The following is a 24571-nucleotide window of genomic DNA, read 5'->3' as shown; positions in this document are numbered from 1 at the left end:
GACAGACATATTCTATTTGGTTCTCTAATCTCTACACCTGTCCTAATTTAAATACCAAGTTGTCATGTAATAATCTAATGCTTTTGCAAAATATAGATATACTCTCCCTATTCAATAGATTTATTGTTCTGTTATAATACGTAAGCAAATTGCTAAAATGCTATCTATCTCTTAACAAGCCCAATCTTATAAAAAAAACTCCTGATTCTATTACTCCATCCTTGATACTAGTCCTCTGCCATCTCTCTCTCTCTCTCTCACACACACACACACCTTAACCACAACTACAGATACACAATTGAATATATATATACTTGAATATATTGAATATGTACACAAATACACAAATTAAATCCTCAATTTTGCCATTTCTTTTTATGCAGTGGAACGATTTTATTTTCTTTCCACTCGATCTTATCTTGGTTATTAACTTCATATATATTTTTTTCTTATTTTTCCAAAATATTTCTATATGTCTAGTATTCATTTCTCTTCTTCTTATTATTATTATCTGAGACCTCCAGGGAATCAAGGTCTCATCGAGGGAGGCTATAAATCACCGAAACCAGCTGTCATACCTTCCCTTAAATTCATTCACACTAGATACACTCACTACTCCTAAAGGCAAACTATTCCACTCACTTACTGCTCAGAGAGAAAAAACCTAGCTCTTACCCCTTTCTTGACTGTGAACAAACTTAACTTCCATGGATGCCATGTTCTCTCCCCACCTTCCATATAAAAAAAAATTTCATCAGATGATATCCTATAACACCCATTCAAAAGTCTATAGACCTCTATCATGTCATCCTTCCTTCTCCTATTAACCAGAGTCTGTAATCCACATACTTGCAATCTGTCCTCATAATATAAATCCCATAATCTGGATATAATCTTTGTAATTCTTCTTTGCACCCTTTCCACAGTTTCTTTATTCCCTCGGAATCCGGGAGACCAAATCTGTGTACAATAATCCAGGTGTGGTCTTATCAAACGCTTATAAAGAGGCAAAATTACTTCCTTTTCCTTAGATGTCAAGGTTTGCCTCAGCATCGCAATTATCCTCTGAGTTGTATTTGAATCTTCTGCAATGTGACCTTTGAACTTCAAGTTCCTATTAACCAATATGCCAAAATCCCTTGCCGCCTCAGTTTCTTGTAGCATAACCCCACTAATATCTGATAGGTATCAACAAGTTGTGTATGGGGGAGAGATATCCAGGAAAAGGAAAGTTACTAGTGGTGTGCCTCAGGCAGGGCCGGCCATCTCGGGGGGGGCAGTGGGTGCAATGCAACCGGGCCCCACGATCGAGTGGGCACAGTCGATACACATTTGAGGAAACGTATTATATTTTGAATGTTTTTTTTTTTTTTTTTTTTTTTTTTCCCTGTGCCAAAATCATTTGCAGGTAAGAGGTTTACAATATATTTATTTTGAATCCTTTAATTTCTACCTTTGAAAAATATTTTAGGGCCCCAAAAGGTTTCTTGCAACCTGGCCCCTTTATAGAGAAGGCCGGTCCTGGCCTCAGGGGTCTATATTAGGGCCATTGCTGTTTAACTTGTATATTAATGATATTGGTGAAGATTTGGATGGAGATATTCAGTTGTTTGAAGATGATGCAAAGTTGGGACAAACCATGAAGAGTAGAGAAGATGTTGTGGCCTTACAAGAAGACTTGAATAAATTGAGTGATTGGGCACAGGAATGGGGATATGTGTTCAATGTTGCAAAATGTAAGATTTTAAAATTTGGAAAACAAAAATGGGATGCAGAATTTATGCTTGGTGAGGATATATTGTTGAACGTGGAGGAAATAAGAGATCTGGGGGTGGTAGGGGATAAGGATCTGAAATTTAAGGGACACATAGCCAAAACTGTGAAGACAACACAAAGGTTTCTGGGAATGATGTGGAGGAACATGGACTGTTGTGCCCAGATTTGATCTCCTGGTTTTCAGAAGGATGAAGAGATGTTGGAAAGGGTCCAGAGGTAACTGACTAAGGTAGTTTCTAACCTTTGGAATGTCGAGTATGAGGAAAGATTGAGAAGATGCAATTTGCAGAGTCTGGTGGACAGGAGGAAGAGGGGGAGATATGATAGAGACCTACAAGTTATTAAGGGGTTGTTATAGGATCAATTCTGGAGAGATTTTACAGAAAATAGTGGAAGATCAGGGAAGAACCAGAGGTCATCCCTGGAAGCTGTATAAAGAGGGTGTGAGTAGGGGAGTGAGAAGCAGTTTTTTTTTCATGCAGAGTTGTGAATGATTGGAATCCCTTGCCTGGTGTGGTGTCTGCAGAGAATCTGAGTGTGTTTAAAGCACGGTATGATGAGTTGTGTGTATGATAAAAGGACCTCCTAGATGAGTCTTTGACTCCATTGGATCTTGAATAATAATAATATTATATGCTTCTGGAAATCTCATAATGTCAAGGTGCATAACTTTACTAACATTAAACTGAGAGCCATTTTCATTTGCTCAAATTTCCACCCTATTCAAATTTTGTAAGTGCTGAACATTAGTAGCATCCCATGTTGCCCTGCCTATCTTCACATCATTGGCAAATAATTGCAAATCTGATGTTAGACTATGCCTGATGTCATTAATGTATAGAGTAAATAATAATGGCACAAGGACTGAACACTGAGGTACATCACTGGTCAGCTTAAATCTGGCAAATTCACACCCACTGTATACCACTATTTGATATCTGTCTGTCAACTATCCCCTGATCCAAGTCAAAAGTTTACATTCCAATTCCATATTCTCCATTTTATGCAACAGCCTGTCGTGTGGTATCCAATCAAATGCCTAACAAAATTCCAACAATATCATAGTGTATCCATTCCCTTCATCCAACTCAGCTATAGCATTGTTATAAAATATGAACCAATTGCTAAAACATGATCTTCTTTTTGTAAACCCATGCTGCTCCTAGCAGAGTATATCTTGTTTGTTTACCCCTTTTTGTATATGTAAGTTTTCTTACCATCTGGGCAACGGTCAACTGGGTGATAGCCAAGTGGGTACCGGACATCTGGGTGACAAAATAATAGATCAAATATGCAATGCTATTCTATTGATCTACTACCTGGTAAATTTAAATAATAATTTTTTGAGAAACGAGTTAAAAGAACGATAAACATAAAATTTGAAAAACCTCGTCTATAATTAATTTTATTTTTATTGTGTAGAATTAGGAAATTGCAGAGAAATTATATTGAAATTTCCCATGCAAAAAATTAGTCAGCTAGTTAATAAATATTTTAGTTCATATCATAATGAGAATACTAATTTTTGGTCGTGAAAGTCATGCAATGTGGAGCCAAAGCATGAATGAATTATTTGTGAATGCCACATTTTACTTTCTCCCCATCTTTTTGCTCAAATTTTTGTTATTTTGGCTAGAAAGGATGGAAGTCCTGTTTCCACTGTTTTGTATTGTTTACTACTTACTAAGACTCTTGAAATATACACAAAATTATTTTATATGATACATGAAATGTCGCCATTACTAGATCCCGAAAATATAAATGGTGATTATGAAATTGCCATTTATCAAGCTTTATGTATAGTATTTCCACAAGCTAACATAAATGGTTGCTTTATTTCATCTCATATAAAATCTTCGTAAGCATTTAGCTTCATGCAATCTTTTAACCATATACAATTCTGATGCACAATTCACTTTAAATTCAAAAATGATCTCTTAACTTGCTTTTGTTCCAGAACAAGATATTATTTATGCTATTTCTGAAATTGAGAATCATTTATCCAATGAATTTGAACCAATTTTAGAATGGTTTAAGAACACATACATAGGTCATCTAAGGAATAATAGAACCAGGGCTCCACCGATTTTTCCCTGAAATGTTTGGTATGTGTACCAAAGAACAATAAATGGAAGTGATAGGACAAATAATTTTGCGGAAGCCTATCATCGAAAACTGCAGTTGAGCTTTGGCAGCAGCACAAGTCAACTAAATTTATGGATTTTTATAAATGGACCACAAAAAAATTAAAAAAAAACATATGATGTTGATTATGAAAGAGCAGTATCAGGTTATCAACATCAGCACAAATGTAGACATTATGATGATGCTGACCAAAGAATTTTGAAAAAAAGTTATAAATTATGATAGGAAAAGTATAATAGAATATTTATGTGATATTGCATATAACTATAATATGAATTAATAAATTTAAAATAAAAATTTTGTTTTAAATTTCATGTGCTTTTTTTTTGTTTTAATGTATATATGTAACATGCGTAAATATGTTTGTTAATTACAAAAGAATATTAATAAATGAATTTAAAAAAAAATTTCTTTATTTTAATATTGTTTCTTTATTTTAATATACCTTTTCATTTTAAAATCATTTTCTTTTTAACCATCTCTTTCTTAAATGATCCTACAAATTTTGATATATGATATAATTCTTCGAAAACTAATTATTTGAAAGTTTTTCAAATGATCGATTCTTCGAAAAAACAAAATTTTTTAATTTATCGAAAATTAAAGGCAAATATAAGCAGGTAAGCTTAGGTCAGATTAGGTCGGTTAGGTCTAGATTATTTTTATTTATTTATTTTTTCAATTATGTGGAAATAACTCATAGTTCATAACTTATACCTCATAAGTCTTAACCATATTTATATATATTTTACCAATATTTACAAAAAAAAAAAAAAAAATCCGCCAAATCGTATGTCTGCTAAGCGTGCAAAAATGTGTAAGTTTCTGTCGCCCAGTTGACCATTGCCCATTGTGAATCGCCCAGTTGTCATGTACCCTCTATTCCTGAGCTGAGACTCAAATTATACAAACATGTAAAAGGCCTAGCCCAATTCAGCTGAACATTCCTTTAACAAATGGGCTGATATTCCATCTGTCTCTATTGACATTCTTATCCAAGTTATGCAACAGCTCTTCAACCTCAAACTCTTCATACAATGTAGCAGTAGCACTGTGCACTATGTTACATACACCTGGTCGATATATCTTAGCAAAGTGAGCACTCATTAATTGAATGCTGGGTGTTTGGATATCCCAACAAAAACCAGATTTCCTTTATCTTTATATTAGCTGTTCTCTCAAATAATTCAGAACCTTCTACTTCCTTCCTGGAACCTTCTGTGGGACTGTAGACAAATATCTTATTATCTAGTTGTCCATTTTGAAATATGGCCCCATCACCCTACTTTAAATTGCCATCCAAAAAGTTTAGTGTTGAATCTCTAGCTACTCTTTTCTTTCCTGTATCACTGTTATCAGAATACGACATCTTATAGTTATTTACCATCTCACCCATTTTAGTTTACTTTGTCAGCATAAGTTGTGCCCAACAATATTGAATATTGTTGGGCTTAAAGAGTCTCTTTGTCTAATGCCATTACTAATTTGTATTATATCTTTACTAATTTTTCCTTGTGTTTTTATTATACAGCTATTATTATCATATATTTCTTTAATTATTTGTATTATGTTTTCTGATACTTTTCTTCTCTGCAGTATTTCTATAACATCTTGAATTAATATTCTGTCAAATGCTTTTTCCAGATCTATAAAACATATAAATAGTTTCTTATTGTATTCTATCTTTTTCTCTATCAATTATCTGATTATGAATGTTGCATCTGTATATGATCTATCTTCTCTGAAACTTTGTTGTTCATCTAGTAGATTCATTTCCTTTGTTATTTTATTATTTAAGGTTCTTGTTAGTACTTTTAACGAAGTATTTAATAAATTTATCCCTCTATAATTTTCTGTTTTTTTTTTCTCCTTTTTTTAAATATTGGTATTGTTATACTTTTTTTTTCTATGGGATTCTTTTTTTGTATTTATTATTCGGTTGTATAGTATATTTAAACTTTGAATTATAGTTTCTTTACCATTTTTTAATAATTCATTATTGATATTATGTAGACCTGGTGATTTCCTATTTTAAAATTTTTTAATTGCATTTTCAATTTCTGTTATTTCAATTTTCATTTCTGTTGTATTTATTTCTTCTTCTTGATTTATTTGTTCACCTAGTTCTACTTTTATTTCAACTGTTAAATTTAGGTTATAAAGGTTTTTAAAGTAATTTTCTAATTCCTCTATTTCTACTTTTAATATTGGGATATATTCTGCTTCTTCCTTCTTTTGTGTATTAATAGATCTCCACATTTGTTTCTGTATACCATAGAAATCCTGTTCAAATTCTTTTGTATATGATTCCCGAAATTAATTTTTGCTTTTGAATTTCTTTTGATTAACTGTGTTTTGTTTCTTATTTCTTTGTATTCATTCCAATTATCTGTTATTTTCATTTGTAGATATTTTTGATATTTTTCTTTCCTTTCTTTAGTTAATATTTTTATTTCTTTGTTAAACCATGGAGTCCATCTTCTTGATTTTGTTATTATTATTTTTTTAACCCTAATACTTCTGTTGCTATTCCAGTTAGATTTGTTTTAAAAACTTCCAGTTATCTTCTACATGTTCGCTGCTTAATGGGTTATCTTGGAACTTTGGTTTTAATCTATTGTAGTATAATGTTTTTATGCTTTCTTCTTTTAATAATTCCACTTTAAGTGTTGATTTTCTTTAGATTTTATTTTCACCATTTTGTGTGAATTCTTAGTTTACATATTAACAAATCATGATCACTTCCAATTTCTGCTGATGTTAACACTCGAACATCTTCTATTTCTGATGGGTGTATTACTTTGTTACATATGATATAATCTATTATTGATTCCTATGTTTCCAAAAGTTCTTTTATGCTGATAAAATGTATTTATTCATTTTTAACTTATTATTTGCACAGAATTGTATCAATTCTGTGCAAATTGACAACATCCCACCCAAATTTCATATTGTACCATCAGTTTTATTTGTGGTTTTGGTCACTACTATTCAGTTTTTATATTAATGATATTGGAGAAAGTCAGCAGGACAGTGTCCTGTTGTTTACCAGTAATGCAAAATTGAGAAAAGTAATATGGAATGTTTGTGAAATATGGAATTCTTGTATGTTGATTTCAACACACACTGATGCTATGGGTCAATGATAATGATTACCAATTCAATGTTGCCATCTGTAAAGCTATATATTCTGGGATGAAGAAATTACTGAATGTTTTGTGCAAATTAAGACAAAAACCTAAGAGAGAGAGAGAGAGAAAAAGTGGATATGATGCATTTCATGAGCCACATAGCTAAAATGATAAAGATATGCCAGTCTGGCTGGCCAATTGGTTAGGCATATCTGCTCTGCAGCTAAAAGGCTGAGGGTTCGAATCCCACTGTGGGCATGGATGTTTGTGATTGTGAAAATACTAGTGATGGTGGTCGGCAGTAGATGGCATAGGTGTAGATGATGAAGGGAGTTGCAGTTCGTTGTAGTTGGTGGATTGAGTGGTGGAGACAGAGAGTTGTGAAATAGGTGCCCTCTCTTGATGAGTCTTTGGACTCCCTGGAGGTGTCATGTAATGATAATAATAATATACAATATATTTATAATGCTGAACTATAACTGGTAAAAATAAGGGACTTATTCTTCACTTTTATGAAATCAGGTTTTGATAAGCCACATGTAGCCTACTCTGTTCATGTAATTGCCTGAATTCTATGGGAATTCTAGTGGTAAAGCTTTAGAGGTGGATAATCAAGATAATATCTGGCCTATGGAATTTTGTTTATGAAAGTAATGACAGCTAGATGTCATTATTTTCCTTCAAACAAAACAACAACTCCAGGAAGTAATAGTGTGGTCAACAAGGATGTAAAGATTAGATCCCCCCCCCCCCCCCCAGACACACATACACACATGCACAAACTGCATATAGCGAATGAGTGGAATAAGTTGCCAGTGAAAGTAGAGAGTGCTTCTTCTGTGAGTGTATTCCCAGGCAGGTAACAATAATAATAATGACATGTTAAAGAAAGTACCTTAAAAGATGTTGATGAATGATATTAGACACTGAATTTATACCACAAATTTATATTGCTAGTCATAACAAAAAGAGTAATTATTTTTTTAGTTTTAATTTACATATTTACTAAAATAAAATATGCATATAATTACCTAAGGGTAATGTCCGAACAGTACCAATAGTTTTCAAACTGCATGGATCAGTTAAGACTTTGTCTTGATCCTGACAGGCACGTACCTATGAAATTTTTTTTTTCATTTTTTAGTAGAATTTAGATAATCTAGTAAAATGAAAATGCTTGAAAAATGCTAAGATTTTTAATGAAGCAGAATACACTTTATTATCTGAAACATGCTTCTTCCTCTTTACATCACTTTTATCCTGCTTGGTGCAGGATCCACTCTGACTATGTGACTGTGGGAAACCCCACGTAGAAAGATTATTTATTAGTATAATTTTCGCCTGTGTGTCACAGGCATCCTCAGTACATTAAGCTTAATGTACTGAGGATGCCTGTGACACACAGGCGAAAATTATACTAATAAATAATCTTTCTACGTGAGTTTGTTCCATTATTTATTGTGTACCGATATGTCTACTCACGGTTTACCTCTTTTAAAACTTGTGGGAAACCCCAACTGGGTTGTTGCAGAGTCTGGCATTGGGGGGAACAATTTTTAAGATTGTAGAAGTGTGTGTTTACAGGGGCCGGTTTGCCTGTTCTGGGAAGACGAAAAACACGAGTTTCCACGTGAAAAAACCACCTACCTCCATATGATATAACAGCTAACTCACCTTTAGTCAAAAGAGGCTAGATAAAGGTTCAGCACATCTTGGATGAGAATCGAACCCAGATCTTTCTGGCCAAAGGGCTTTGTCTATGCTGACTGAGCTACGGAGGCTCTTATTATCTGAAACCTGGAAGACAAAATGCTTTATATTATTATTCAAACATATCCACTGAGTAGAAATTAACCTTTATTCATATAATGTCCAGTATATCTCACTTATACTCATTCACTGATGTTATGGACAGCTTCTATGAAGCAAATGATTCCAATCTCATCCTTGTTAAGCACAGTGTTGATCAACTTCCAAAGCTGAACTCCTGTTGTTCTCTCTTCCCCTTCTGTCATGTTTTGAAGAAATCTTTCTGTATCTTTCACATAAAACCACTTAGTAACTCATAAGTTCCTATTTCCACCTAATAATTAAATTTTGATATTAGGTGGAAATAAAAGTATACCTCTAAATCAAGAAATACAGTGGCTTATGCATGTAGTAGTCCAGATATGCTCATTACAAAACCTTATAAAGAGGAATATCAATGTTCTTATCCCTGGTTATTAGTTGTTTATCAGCATCCAAATTATTCTTTGTACTATTTTACTCACTTTTGCAATATATCCCCTAAATGTGAACTTCCTCTCCACCATCATTCCCAAATCCCTGGTCTCAGTAATTTCTTGCAGTGCAGTGTAGTGTCATCAATGACTACACAACTTATAATGCTTTCAATCCAAAGTGCATAAGATTACACTTTACTGCATTATTGAACTGGCAACATTATCCTTTATCACAATATTAGAGTCTGTATATTATATAAAGGTGATATCTAACTACTTTTAACTGCATCCCTCCCCATCTTTGCATCATCAGCAAATAACAGAATAACCGTCTTCAAATCATCTCCAGAATCATTAATTTATAAACTCTGTGGCACACCACTGGGCTCCTCTCTTTCACTGATGAATTTCAGTAATAGATCAGTGTATAGCATCCTGTCAAAAGCCTTCTCAAAGCCATTGTTTTCTTCCTGTTTATAGAGCATATTCCTATCTGCCCACTCCTGAACTCTTCCCCTTAATAGCAGGTAGAAGTACCTGTTCCATTACACTACTCCTGAGATACTGACTGGTCTGTAAGTTACTACTTCTGCTACTTCTGTCTTGGAGCTGATCTTATGTAGCAGAACAATTTTGTCTTCTGTCCACTTTCCTGGTATCCTGCCTGTGAAAAAAATTAAACATCCTCATCAGAGGTAGGTACCCTTGATTCCAATGCACGTCTATTGTAATATGCAGACATATCCATGGCTGTAATTGGATTTAGATTTTATGATATCCTTAACCCTCTCCAGTTTATCTACCTCTGTTTTCACATCAGTCAAATCATTGCCTCAACCTAGATGATTAAGTTGAATAAAATAATGCTACAAATGCCTCACTTTTATTCCTCATGATTAGCACTAGAATTCAAAAACTTAGTTTCTCCTTGAATCCACAATTAATCTCACATCTTTTAATGGCTGCCCATTAAATTTAAGACATGAGAAACTACACTCATCATCTCAAGGATTTATGCCCAGCAGCCTATTTCAGTCTCATCCTGTCTTTTTCTTGGTCATCCCTGACTTCTGTGTCCCCAACTGGGTGATATAGAAATATGCTTTTAGGTAGTCTTGAACTGTCCATTCTATCAATATGTTCAGCCTACTTCTCATAATCTCAGGGATTTTGACAATGGCCTGTTTCAGTCTAATTCTATCTTTTTCTTGGTTGTCTCTGACTTCTGTGTCCCCATCTGGGTGATATAGAAGCCATGGTGTACTCAGGATTTAATCTGGGGGGGGGGGGGGTAGTTGAATGGAAAAATATATTTTTCATGCAAATTCATTAGGTGATTATAAACATTATAAACATTTATTTAAAGAATAAAATCCAGTTTTCTTTTCTTTTTATAAAGCTTTTGAATTACTTCAGCTGTAGTTGCATTAATCTGTGTACATATAGCAAAGCCAGTCCGTTCAATCGTGATTGTGTCATGGTAGATCTTAAATAGGTTTTTAAAAGGAGTAAGGTAGAAAATTACCATTTGCTGATGCATGTTGTTACCGGAAGTGTTGCATATATTTCTAATAAGTTATAGATAGGATATATCATTTTGTCACACTTCGAAACTGCATCAATGGCATTTTCACATGGAACTACTGCAAATGGTTTTTCAAATTTTTTATATGACAACTTGAGCTCGGGCAAACAAAGTAACACTCAGTCCAACTGAGCACTACTTCGTTCACTTGTGTTCATAGTAGCTGTGATTCCTGAGAGCTACAGGGTATTCCCACCTTATGTGACTGCTAATTCATAAGTAGTATAGAAATAGAAGACACAACATAAATAAAAAAAATGAATTTTAATTAGGTAAATATTTTTGGAAAATTTGCTAGTGTTTTTCCTTTTTCATTTGGGGGAGGGGCATGGCCCCTTGGCCCCCCACTCTGGGTGCAACACTGTATAGAAGCATTTTTATGGATAGTCTTAAATCTCCATTCTTTCAATATGTCCAGGCCTACTTCTTTTGGTATTTGTATGCTTTGTCCAATATGATTCTAATTTTAGTTCATTATCTATATCTGTGCTCCCCCCCTCCCTCCAGAAAAAATTATTGCCTGCTGTTTCTTCATAGGAATTTCATTTCTTCAGTTTCTAGTCTCTGGGCACTGAGCAAATTAATTTCCATATTATTATTATTATTATTATTATGGGTGACTCCAGGGAGTCCTTAGATTCATTCAGAGAGGTATACGACATTCTCACAGTACCTTGCCTTGAACTCACTCACTGTCATAGCACCCACAACAGACTCTGGCAGCTTATTCCACTCATTTACCACTCTAAAAGTAAAGAACCCAGCTCTAACACCTTTGCTAACCACACTCTTGCCCAGCTAATGGGAGAACTAGTGGACACCATAAGTGTCCACTAGTTCTCCCACCACCATTCCTGATCTCAAAAATATCCTCTGAATTAATCCTATACAAACCCTTTAGCAATTTGAATGTCTCAATCATATCTCCCCTTTTCTGCCTATCAACTAATTTCTGGAACCCACAAATCGTCAACCTATATTTATTATTTCATAAGGTTCATTCCATAGACCTGCTATCATCTTGGTCACTCGCCTCTGAATCCTCTCCACCTCCTCCCCATCAAGAAGAAACCTAGGTGACCAAATCTGGGCATAGTAGTCGAGATGAGGTCTTATCAAGGCTTGAAACAGAAGTACAATAACTTGCTTGTCTCTGCTCATCAAAGTATTTTTCAACAACCAAGTGAGTTGATGAGCTGATTTAGCCACTTTTGCAATGTGCCCCCTAAACTTCATCTCCCTATCCACCAACACTCCCAAGTCCCTGGCCTCATCAATCTCCTGGAGTACAGTTCCACCAATGTGGTATACTGCTGCTAATCTTTTCACCCCAAAATGCATAACGTTACATTTTGTCACATTAAATTGACATCCATTCTCCTTAGCCCAGAACTCCAATCTATCCAGGTCGTCCTGCAAGATTTTGACATCTTCTGCATTTACTATTGCTCTACCCAACTTTGCATCATCAGCGAACAAATAAACTATTCCTCTTAGATCCTTCCCTATATCGTTAATGAACAAATTAAACAGCAGTGGTCCAAGAACAGAACCCTGTGGCACACCTCTAGTCACAGGCTGTCTTTTGGACTCTATTCCTGAATAAACTACTCTTTGATATCTCTCCATCAACCACCCACCTATCCATCTCACCAACCCTATATCCATCCCCATATGTTGTAGTTTACGGATTAGAATTCCATGTGGTATCCTGTCAAACGCCTTTGCCAGGTCCAGCAGTATCACTGTAAATCCATTACCCTTATCCAGTTCAGCCATCCCTGTGTTATAAAATTTGAGCAAGTTACTGAGGCATGATCTACCCTTCACAAAGCTATGCTGTCCCCCGTACAGTATCTCATTTTCATTAATCCATTCCTGTATTTTCCCTTGACAATGACTCCTGATATGCTGATCGGTCGGTAATTTGCAACAGTTGTCTTGGATCCTCCTTTATTCAGTAGAACTATTTTCCCCTCTTTCCACACCTTCGGGACTAAACCAGACCCGAGACTCAGATTAAACAACATGGTCAAGGGCACTGATAATTCTTTAGCTGCTTCACGTAAGACCCATGTCGGTATACCATCCAATCCCACAGATGTATTCACATTAAAGTTCTGTAATAAATCACTCACCTCCACTTCATTCATCACAATTCCCGTATAAACTAATGGTTCCTTCATTTTTTCAATGTCACCACCTGGATGATATTCTTTTGCAAAGTGCTCGCTCAGTAATTCCACTATATCGACTGATTCAGTGACCTCCTTACCATCGTCATTCCTTAAAATCATTCTGCCTTGTACAGTTTTTTTTTTTGCTTGCAGCATATTGAAAGAACTGTTTGGGATTCTCTTCAGCTTGCATAGCTAGTTTCCTTTCATAATCCACTTTTGCTTTTTTTTACCACACTCGTTACCCTTCTGGCCTACGCTTTATAGCGTTCATGTGCCTGCAGGTCACCTTTCTCTTCAAATTCCCTCCACAGTTGTTTCATTTTTTGCAGCTCAAGCTTAATGGTGTTATTGATCCATTTATCCCCTACGTGTTTTACTATTCAGACCCTAGGTATACAATCAGCCATAACCTCCTGTAAATGCTCCTTTACCACTTCCCATGCTCTATCGACATCCAGCCCTTGCAGTTTTACATGCCATGGCACTGAACCAAGCAATCTCCTAAGCTTGTCATACTTGCCAGCATGGTAATTCCACATATACCCTGTCTTAATTGAAAATTCCACACCTTTAGCCACCTCGCAGGTCAAGACTTTATGATCACTCTCACCGATAGGTGGCGGTGGTCATATTCATTACAGTCAAATTCTCAGATGCTATTACCAGGTCAAGCACTCTCAAACCCCCTAGTATTTTCAATTACATGCTGTCTCAGATAGTTATCCCTTAATAATTGAATAAAATCTACTTCCTTCCTCACATGTGTCCTCTCCTCCTTCCAATTAACGTTGCCATAGTTGAAATTCCCCATAATCTGGATGCCAGATTGGTCAACTGGATTCAGGATTGGCTGTCTGATAGGTATCAGAGAGTTGTGTATGGTGGAGCAGTTTTGGGGTTCCATAGGGCTCAGTACTAGGACCTATATTGTTTAACCTTTATATCAATGACATAGCCAGTGGATTGCAGGGGGATATTCAGTTGTTTGCAGTTTGATCCGAAGCTGGGAAGGATTATTAGTAATAGTGCAGATGTGGTAGCCCTGCAAGAAGATTTGAATAAGCTAGATAGATGGGCAAATGAATGGGGATGTCAGTTTAATGCAGCAAAATGTAAGGTCTTGAGGTTTGGGAAACATCGATGGGATGCTGCATACTCTATAGGAGGAGTTATACTGGAGGAAGTAGGGGAGAAGAGATTTGGGTTGATGATTGATAGAAACCTGAAATTTAGGGGACATATTGCAAAGGTGGTGAAGGTAACACAGAGGATTGTTGCAATTATGAAAAGGACACTGACCTACAGAGATAAAAGGGTTATCATTCCGTTGTATAAGTCTCTGATCAGACCACACTTAGACTGTTGTTCTCAGATTTGGTCCCCAGGCTTTGAAGGGGATAAATTAACTGTGGAAAGGGTACAGAGACGGATGAAAAAGATGGTTTCAGGACTACAATTTTGGTTATGAGGATCGGCTGAGTGAATGTGGACTGCAGAGTTTGGTGGATAGGAGGAGGAGAGGTGATATGATTGAGACTTTTAAACTGTTGAGAGGTGGTTATAGGGTTGACACTGAAGAGTTCTTTCGCTTGGTTGAGTGATGGAGTGATAGCAAGAGGCCATCCCTGGAAGTTACGAAAGGAAACTGTGAGTAAGAGGGTGAGGAGTGGTTTCTTTGCATGGAGGGTGGTTGAACCGTGCAATGCATTGCCTGATGGAGTGGTGAGAGCGAGAACGGTCAATGAGTTTAAGGAGCGGTATGATAGACTTTGTGTTTCTTAGGGGGGGGGGACCTCCCTTTGATGAGTCTTGACAGACTTTATGTTCTTAGGAAGGACCTCCCACAATGAGTCTTTTGACTCCATGGAAGCCTGAATAATAATAATAATAATAATAAAAATACCCTCCTTCCACTCATTGCTTCTATTTACTTATGCATACTATCTCCACCATCTATTCCATCACCTGGTCTATAGCAGCACCCAACTGTATATTTTGTTCTGCCAGTCACAATCTCACACCAAATAGCCTCAAATGAGCTCTTTTCACTATCCTGCAATACAACTTCAATTCTCCTTGGCTGCAGTTCATCAGCTATCATCAATAACACTCCTCCTCCCATTTTATTCTCTCTGTGCCTCCTAAACACACTATAACCTACACATTCTATCCCACTAACTATATCATCTTCCATCAGCCATGTGTCACTAATGTCAATAACCTGTGGTCAGGAAGAGCCAATCAAGGCCAAAAATTCTTCCTTCGTGTTCCTAATACTCCTGGCATTAGTATACATGAAATGCAGAGGTCCCTTTGTCCCACCCCTATCTTGATGCATTATTCTAACTATCCCATTCCGATTTCTTGTCTTTAGTACTGGCTTGGGTATAACCTACACATTCTATCCCACTAACTATATCATCTTCCATCAGCCATGTGTCACTAATGTCAATAACCTGTGGTCAGGAAGAGCCAATCAAGGCCAAAAATTCTTCCTTCGTGTTCCTAATACTCCTGGCATTAGTATACATGAAATGCAGAGGTCCCTTTGTCCCACCCCTATCTTGATGCATTATTCTAACTATCCCATTCCGATTTCTTGTCTTTAGTACTGGCTTGGGTACATTATATACATTTTTACACTCAGCTGTCTCACTGATGTCTGCATATCCACTCCCCCCCCCTCCTTGGACTTTCTAGTTTCCCTGGTTCTGCACATCCATTTTCACTTCATTCAGCAACACTTTTTCCAGTCTCCGCACACCAAATCCATTCAAATGCAGGCCATCCATCTTGTATAAATCCTTTCGCCCATCAAACTCATTCCACACCATACTGTCTGCATAACCTGCTCATAAAGTCATTTGCGATTGTGGCCCTCCTTCTAAACTCCTCATTGTCGTACCACGGCAACAGACTCACCATCCTAACTCTGTCACTCTTTTCTTTCGCTACCTTTAACAATACTTTTGTTGTGTCAGAAATAACTGGCCCATTCTGTGACCACCATTTGTTTTAGCCACAACATGAGAAATTACTCATTTAAGATAAAGACATGCTTGAGCTCTCAAGAGCAAAGGAATAGAAGCAATGAATAAAATGTAATTTGAGACTGTAACAATTTAATCAATAATATTATTGTAAAGTAATCCAAAAGCTATGTTATAAATCATGCCCGACACAGGAAAAGTTATGTTAAGTGACTTCAGAGTTGTTTCCAATCAGCGGAGGGTCTCATCATTACGTATCAGTCCAAGACTCAGCAGAAAAATCCAAGATGTCATCCAGTAAACTCGGCAGTAAGAGTTCCGTCAAGAAGGCCGCCGAGGAAAGAATGTGACCCACGGTGACCAATGGGCCGCAGCTATGAGCATGACGTAGTCAGAGAGAGAGAGAGGGAGAGAGGGCACTCGCTAGCATGATAAAAGCACAGCACACTTTTCAAACGCTCTCTTGTTTCTTGCATTTCTCCTGTGTGCCAGTGAGAAGGCCGTGAAGGCTGAGGATGCTTGACGCCGGTTTCCAACAACCCTCCACGTTGCAGTGGGTTCCGTCACGTACAAGTCTTCCAACTGTACAACAAGAAACCAGCAGACAGGGCCATTGGTGAGTTACCGCCAATGTAACTACCTTGTAGGATTCAACAAAGAAAGACAGCAGAGACAACAAGGAAGTCTTGTCGTATCTGAGGAAAGAATAGCCATAAAACCAGGGAAACTAATCGGTAAGCCAAACAATTCTTACCTATATGCTTAAGAAGTGCTGTAAGGGAAAGGAAAAGAAAACCTTAGGCATAGCCCTACTAGACTCGACTCGTAGATCCTTTTGGACTGAACGTCTTGGTGTGACCTTCCTGCTGTGACTTATAAAATATGTACGCGAGAACTTTTAATAAGACAGTTTAAGAAATGAAATGTTATGCAAAAAGCATTGATTGAAAATACAGCTTTGTACATGGGACCTATGAATTGCATAAATCTAATAGCAAGGAAATTGACTCTCATGAGATTTGTGATAAATAAGATTAAGCGAAATATCATGTATGAATTTTGAATAACTTGGTATTGCCAGAACTATCATAATAACAGGAGCATCACTCAATCCTAGAGAAAACCAATGGATTAACGATAATTGAATAATGCTCCTGAGCTATGATTATATAACCTTGTATAATAAGAAGTACGTAAGAGATTGAATGAGCTCAGTACATGTGTGCAGAAATGTAATTATTGTATATTAATACCTTTGCTTGATTTCATGTATATTCTAATTAGTAGTATTAAAATGCATTGTTTTAGATCAAACTTTGTGTGTTCTGTTAACTGAGACTGACCTACCACTTGTTAAAATTACGAACCTGTGTTTCGGACGCCATTATCTTACGTCGCACGGAATTCACACCAAAATCACACAGACACAACAAGCTACCAAAAATAAACAATATAAGATTTAAACCAATATTCCATCCAATTTTCACTCAAAATTATACTTAGCTTTCGGGAGCTGTCTGAAAACACTACACACCATGTAGCCCTCTAACGGCAACGCAGGAAGACATTATGAACTTGATCAGAGAAAAAAACAGAGCAAGGAAAAGATTTCCCAATACCCGCACACCACAAGACAAAACAATTCATAACAGACTTAATGTTGCAGTGGGAGATACACTCATTGCTTACATATGGTGAAGAAGATCTTGCACAAACTTTATAAACTCTTATTCTTGTATGCTTTTGAACTTGTTTAGGTATGAAAATATTATTGATCATCCCTGTTATCTTTAGGATGTTTGAAATTTTGATATCAGTGTCAACATCTTTTGTATATGATATACTACATCCAAGGTATTTGAAGCAGTTAATTTGATGATTTTGGGACAAGATGGCAATATAACATTGCCGAAATATAGGAAGGTATTGATTATTCTATACATTGTCATTTCCTGAAAAATTAAAAGCTATGTATAACCAATGTATAAGTTTATCTACAAGAATTTCATTCAATGATAAAGCAGGAACAACCACCTCTGGCACCCAATTTTACCCATTTACCACCTTACAAGCAAAAAATCTAGTCCTAATGCCCTCATTAACCATACTCTTACACAAAGATGTTGGAAGTTTTTCCCCACTTGGTTAGACTATAATAAATTTTGATCATCCCTGTTAGATCATCCCCATTAGTTTAATCCTTTATCCAAGTGTAAGCAAACAAGGTTTGCACCTGAAGTATCTTCAGGACTGAGACAACTCGTGGTAAAGGTGGACCAAGCTCTCATCACTCCTTCTGTTAGTATCTCCCATAATGCAAAGCACGTCTCCTTGCAGACATGTATAATGCTATGCATCAAGAGAAGGGCAACTACCCAGACTTGTTTCGACCTTTACTGAGGTCTCGTCAGTAGGAGCCAGACCCAGAGGTGGTGATACCAGGAAGCAAAGGAGAAGTTATCTTTACTTATACGAGTTGCCAAAAGGTGTCTCACCTTATTATTAAATTACTCTGGATTTAGAGAAAGATGTTGGAAGTTTTTTTCACTTGGTTAGACTATAATAAATTTAGTTTAATCCTTTATCCAGGTGTAAGCAAGCAAGGTTTGGCCTGAAGTATCTTCCGGTCTGAAACAACTCACAAATAAGATGGATCTAGCTCTCATTACTCCTTGTCTTGTTTGCTTACACTTTGATAAAGGATTAAACTAAATTTATTATAGTCTAACCAAGTGTAAAAAAAACTTCCAACATCTTTCTCTAAATCCAGAGTAATTTAAGAATAAGGTGAGACATCTTTTGGCAACTCGTATAGGTAATGATGACTTCTCAGTTGCTTCCACCTTGGTATCACCACCTCTGGGTCTGGCTCCCACTGACGAGACCTCAATAGAAGTCGAAGCCGGTCTGGGTAGTTGCCCTTCCCTTAATTCATAGAATTATACATGTCTGCAAAGAGATGTGCTATGCATTATGCTAGATACTAAGACAAGGAGTGATGAGAGCTTGGTCCACCTTTACTGCAAGTTGTCTCAGACCTGAAGACACTTCAGGCACAAACCTTGTTTGCTTACACTTTGATAAAGGATTAAATTAAATTTATTATAGTCTAACTAAGTGTAAAAAAACTTCGAACATCTTTCTCTAAATCCAGAGAATTTAATAATAAGGTGAGACACCTTTTGGCAACTCGTATAGGTAAAGATAACTTCTCCATTGCTTCCACCTTGGTATCGCCACCTCTGGGTCTGGTTCCCACTGACGAGACCTCAATAAAGGTCAAAACCGATCTGGGTAGTGGCCCTTCCCTTAATGCATAGCATTATGCATGTCCACAAGGAGATGTGCTTTGCATTATGGGAGATACTAAGACAAGGAGTGATGAGAGCTTGGTCCACCTTTACCGTGAATTGTCTCAGTCCTGAAGATACTTCACCTTCCTTGTTTGCTTACACTTGGATAAAGGATTAAACTAAATTTATTATAGTCTAACCAAGTGAAAAAAATTTTCAACATCTTTCTCTAAATCCAAAATAATTTAATAATAAGGTGAGACGCCTTTTTGCAACTCGTATACGTAAAGATCACTTCTCTGTTGCTTCCACCTTGGTATCACCACCTCTGGGTCTGGCTCCCCCACTGACGAGACTTCAATAAAGGTCAAAACCGGTCTGGGTAGTGGCCTTTCCCTTAATGCATAGCATTATACATGTCTACAAGGAGATGTGCTTTGCATTATGGGAGATACTAAGACAGGGAGTGATCAAAGCTTGGTCTGCCTTTACTGCGAGTTGTCTCAGTCCTGAAGATACTTCAGGTGCAAACCTTGTTTGCTTACACTTGGATAAAGGATTAAACTAAATTTATTACATACTCTTACACAATTTTCATGGGTGATGCCTCGTTTTCTACTGTCCTGCTATTTACCAAAATGAAAAAAAACTCTGTGTCAAACCTATAAAACTCTTTTAATAATTTATATTTCTCTATCATGTCTCCTCTTTTTCTCCTATCAGTTAGTTTTTGAAGACCATAGAAATACAATATATTCTCATAGGGAGCATTCGATAGACTTGCCTCTGGATCCTCTCCACTACTTCATCCCCATGGAATTCAGGTGACCAGAACTGCATGCAGTGATTCAGATGTGGACTGATTAAAGTCTTATATAGAAGAAACAGTAACTTCGCTAACCCTGCTTGTTAGTGTTTTCTTGAACAGCCATGTAATCTGATGTGATCTTTTGTTTACCATTGCAGTATGCCCTGTGAATTTCAGCTCCCTGTTCACAATCACTCCCTAGTCCTGGGTTCATCAGTTTTCTGAAGTTCAGTTCCATCAATATGATATACAGCCTGTGATCTCTTCCCAAAGTTCATCACCTCACATTTGGCCACATTAAAATGGCAGCCATTTACTTTGCCCATACTGCTAGTCTATTTAAGTCTTCCTGCAAGATCTCTACATCACCTTCATTTACCATTGCTCTTCCCGGTTTTGCACCATGAGCACACAACTAAATATTTTTAATGAAATCGTTGTGATCTATATAAATGATATAAAAATTAAAAACAACAGAGTACTGAGCCCTGTGGTACACCACTAGTCACCTGCCTTCTCCTGGATTCAATTCCTCCATAAACCACTATTTGATATCTGTCCATCAGTCATCCTCTAATCCAAATGGCCATATACTTATCCATCCCCAGTTGCTCCGATTTATGTAACAGAGTTTATGTGGAATCCTGTCAAATGCCTTGCAGAGTCTAGCAGTATTACTGAATAGCCATTTCCCTTATCCAACTCCATTGTCACTTTATTATAAGAAGTAAGCAAATTACTAAGGCAAGACCCACCCTTCAGAAAACCATGTTGTCCCTTATAAAGTATCATGTTCCTATCCACACTCTTCTGAATTCTGTCTTTTAACAATATCTCCAATACCCTATTCACCATTCTTTGATGCCATTGTCTTATAATTCATGACTTCTGTCTTAAAGCATCCTTTATGCAGCAGGACTATTTTGCTCTTTACACTCCATTGGCACCTTCCCAGTCCTGAGGCTTAAATTACACAGCTTGGCTAGAGGATCTGATAATTCCCTTGCACATTCTCATAATACATGGTCCAACATGCCATCTAATCTAGCTGTGTTTGTATTGAGGTTCAGCAATATTTTAAGCACCCTCCATTTCAACCTCTATTCTCCCATCAGTCAACGTCACTATCTAGATGATGCACCTGTGCAACTCCTGTCTTTTACACATGATTTAAGTTTTGACATTAATATTTGTGCATATAGATTATAACCAGTATTTGAAAGATTTACTCCTATATAGTTTTCACAGTTGCACTTATTGCCTTTTTTATATATTGAAACGAACTTATTCCAACTTACCAGTATTTTTCCATGCTGCTAGATATTGTTAAATAATTTTTAAAATTGTCTCATGAACAAGATGCCTACATATTTACTATATTTATTTCATTGTCTCTAGGCGATATTCCTCATTTACTTTGATTTATTGCTTGTTAGAGTTCTTGTAATGTTATTTTTTTCCACTCCGTAGTTAGCATTACATCAGATTTAGTTTCATTATTATCTTTCCGTAAGTTTTGGAAGAAGTCTAACGAGATTTTTTCGTTGATTATTTGAAGTGTAACTCTTCCCTTTACCTCCTTATTCATGTTTCTTGGAATTTGGTATGTATTTGGTCCCATTCTCTGTAAATTCTCTTTCCAGTTGTGCTATGAATTGATCCCATTTATCTCTATTTTTTTTCCTCTGCATGCTTTATTTTGCTATTGCTGTTTTGTGTTTATAATTAATTTCTGCTCCTAGTGATTTTTGGATTTATCCAATGTTTATGTACTTCTTTCTTGTCTTTGATTATAGTTTGATGTTCTCATCTCAGTTTCTTATTTCCTTTTCCTCTTCCATTTACTTTTTGTTCCAAGATATTCTGTTGCAGGTTTACATCTATTCTTTGCAAACAGAGGTAATTAATTCTTTTGTCATCTAAGAGTTGAAATCTAAAGGATTGCTAGGGATTTCTCTTTGCACTGATTTAGTTAATTTTAAATCATCTTGGTGGTATTCTCAATTTTCCTTGTAATAAATACTGATCTGATTATAGATCTGCAACTCTGAATACCCAACTATCTCGTATCATGTTAGCTGTTTTCAAGAGAAGACATGCAATTTACAGACAAAAAATACTGTTGTTGGTGGTGGTGGTGGGCAGTAGATGGTGTTGTGTGTGCGGCTGAGAATTAAGTAGTGAAAATAGTGAGATATGTGTAATGAAGTCGAATAGAGTGCCTTCCTATGATGAGTCCTTGGACTTATTGGAGCTGTCATGTAATAATAATGATTATTATAATAGTGTAACAAGTGAATGAGCTGTGGTAAGAAAAGTGTTTTTAAATAGTATATAGTGTGGCTTTTTATCATATAATTGTGCTTCATTTCTTTTCATGCTGAATACAAGTGTTTTTCAGCAATGTTGGAATTTTGTTTGTTCATTTGTGTTTATTGTTATTATTGCATGAGTACCTCCATGGTGTCCTAAGACTCATCATGGGAGACCCAAACTATCAACACAGTATTTGTCATACCTCTCCTTGGAAACCATTAACAGACAAAGAACTCACAACTGACTAAGGCAAACCATTCTATTCATTATTCACTATCTAAGTGAAAAATCTAGTGCTCATGCCCTCGCTAACCTCACTCTTACCCCAACTTGCAGGGATGACCTTTTGTTGTCTTCCTGCTAGAAAGTGCTGAAACATTTTCCCTGCATCAGTCCTATAAAATCCTTTATATGCCTGTTAACAAACTTAAGCAATTCACAAACCCTCAATCTATTCTCATAAGCAGCATTCCACAGATCACACACCATCTTGCTCACTTGCCTCTGCATCCTCCCCACCACTTCCTCATCCCCAAGAAACTGAGGTGATCAGACTTGATCATAGTAATTCAGATATGGTCATATCAAGGCTTTATAAAGAAGAATGATAACTTCCTTATCCCTGCTTGTTAGTGTGTTAATCAAGTAATCTTGTGAGCTACCCTGGCTACTTTAGCAACATGCCCTCTATCTACTAGTTTCCCCAAATCCCTGGTTTCAGTTCATTTCCTGGAGTACAGTTCCTTCAACATGGTGCATAGCTTGTAATCTCTGTGTCCCAAAATGCATAACTTGACACCTTTCCATGTTAGATTGACATCCATTTTCCCAATACTGTCAGCCTATTTAAATAATACTGGAAACTCTCTACATCGCTTTAATTAAATATTACCCCACCCAACTTTGCATCATCAGCAAGCAACTGAATATCTCCCTTCAAATTATTTCCTATACCATTTTTATACCAATTAAACAGTAGTAAATTCAACACAGAGCCCTGCAACACATGCCTTCTCCTGAATTCTGCTCCTCCATATACTGCTTTTTGGGTATATCGGTCCATCAGCCACCCTTTTATTCATATCACCAGTTTTGTATCCATCCCCATTTGTTGCAGTTCATATAGGGATCCCGGATATATTGGAAAAAAAATACGGGACACTTATGACCTGAGGGTGAAAGTTTAGTATGCGTATTCATCACATATGCCAGTCTTACAAAATGATTCTAACTTTCCAAGTGTGTGCATGATAAGGTTTACTATGCACACACTTTACTAAGTAAACAAATAGTAAATCCAATTGTTAGGCTGCATATTTTCATTAAGCCACTTTAAGTTGCCTTCAAATGGTTTTTTACTTACTATTATAGATACAAAATAGATTGTTAATACAGCAATGCTCTTCTCACCTGACAATTTCTTATTAATCAGTCTTGCTCACTCTTGCAATACTTTTCTGAAGAATGAATTTCACTTAACAATTGTTTGTTTTTAAGAATCATGTCACGAAAAGCTAAACAATTGTCCACAGTGCATCCATGCGAGAAAATAATCTTTTGACACATGCATTTGTTCCAGAAATACACATAACGAACTCCACTACTTTCTTTAAATTTGATAGTTCTCCTTCAACATTTTTTAAGAGCTCCACCCAGACTTCATCTAAATGTTGGATTTCAATATGTCCTTCACTTCACTATCTTCTTTGGACTTCAGAGCTGTTTTCACTATCATTACTTCAAACAAATCAGATTCAACAATGTTTGATATGACAACAGTCTGATTAATAGTTTGGACTGTTCGAAGAACATTTTCCTAACATAATGCTGTTCTCAGTTTCACCCAAGACATACTGTATAATTTAAGCATATACTGTGACCATTCTTTTATATATGACACACATGTGTTGTAGAAATCAATTTTATGAGATGGGAATGCCTTTTCATTAATCAATCCTTCCTCTTGCAACTCAAGAAGTAGCTTCTTTTTGGCAGTAATTGTCAAATTTTCATCTCTTCTCATTTCAGTTTTTTCCAACCAGTGACTGTATAATTGACTGTGCTTAACGAAAGATATCATTTTGCCTTCTATGCCCTGATGGTAGTATGGAACATTTCACAT

General features: G+C 36.3%; 1 protein-coding gene across 1 annotated transcript in view; it reads right to left on the bottom strand.

Annotated features, from left to right (window-relative positions):
- LOC150099822 (insulin-like peptide receptor) overlaps positions 1-24571 on the bottom strand; it is a 538418-nt gene that overhangs the window by 142910 nt on the left and 370937 nt on the right. Inside the window, 1 exon segment of the mRNA XM_090403498.1 lies at positions 8084-8168. Coding sequence (XP_090259624.1) covers positions 8084-8168 — 85 coding nt within the window.

The sequence above is a fragment of the Typopeltis vanoorti genome, chromosome 14, assembly GCF_054136105.1.
Source record: "Typopeltis vanoorti isolate ZY-2024b chromosome 14, IOZ_Tvanoo_1.0, whole genome shotgun sequence".
Taxonomy (NCBI): Eukaryota; Metazoa; Arthropoda; class Arachnida; order Uropygi; family Thelyphonidae; genus Typopeltis; species Typopeltis vanoorti.
The sequence above is the reverse complement of the archived record's forward strand: the minus strand, read 5'-3'. Positions and strand labels throughout refer to the sequence as shown.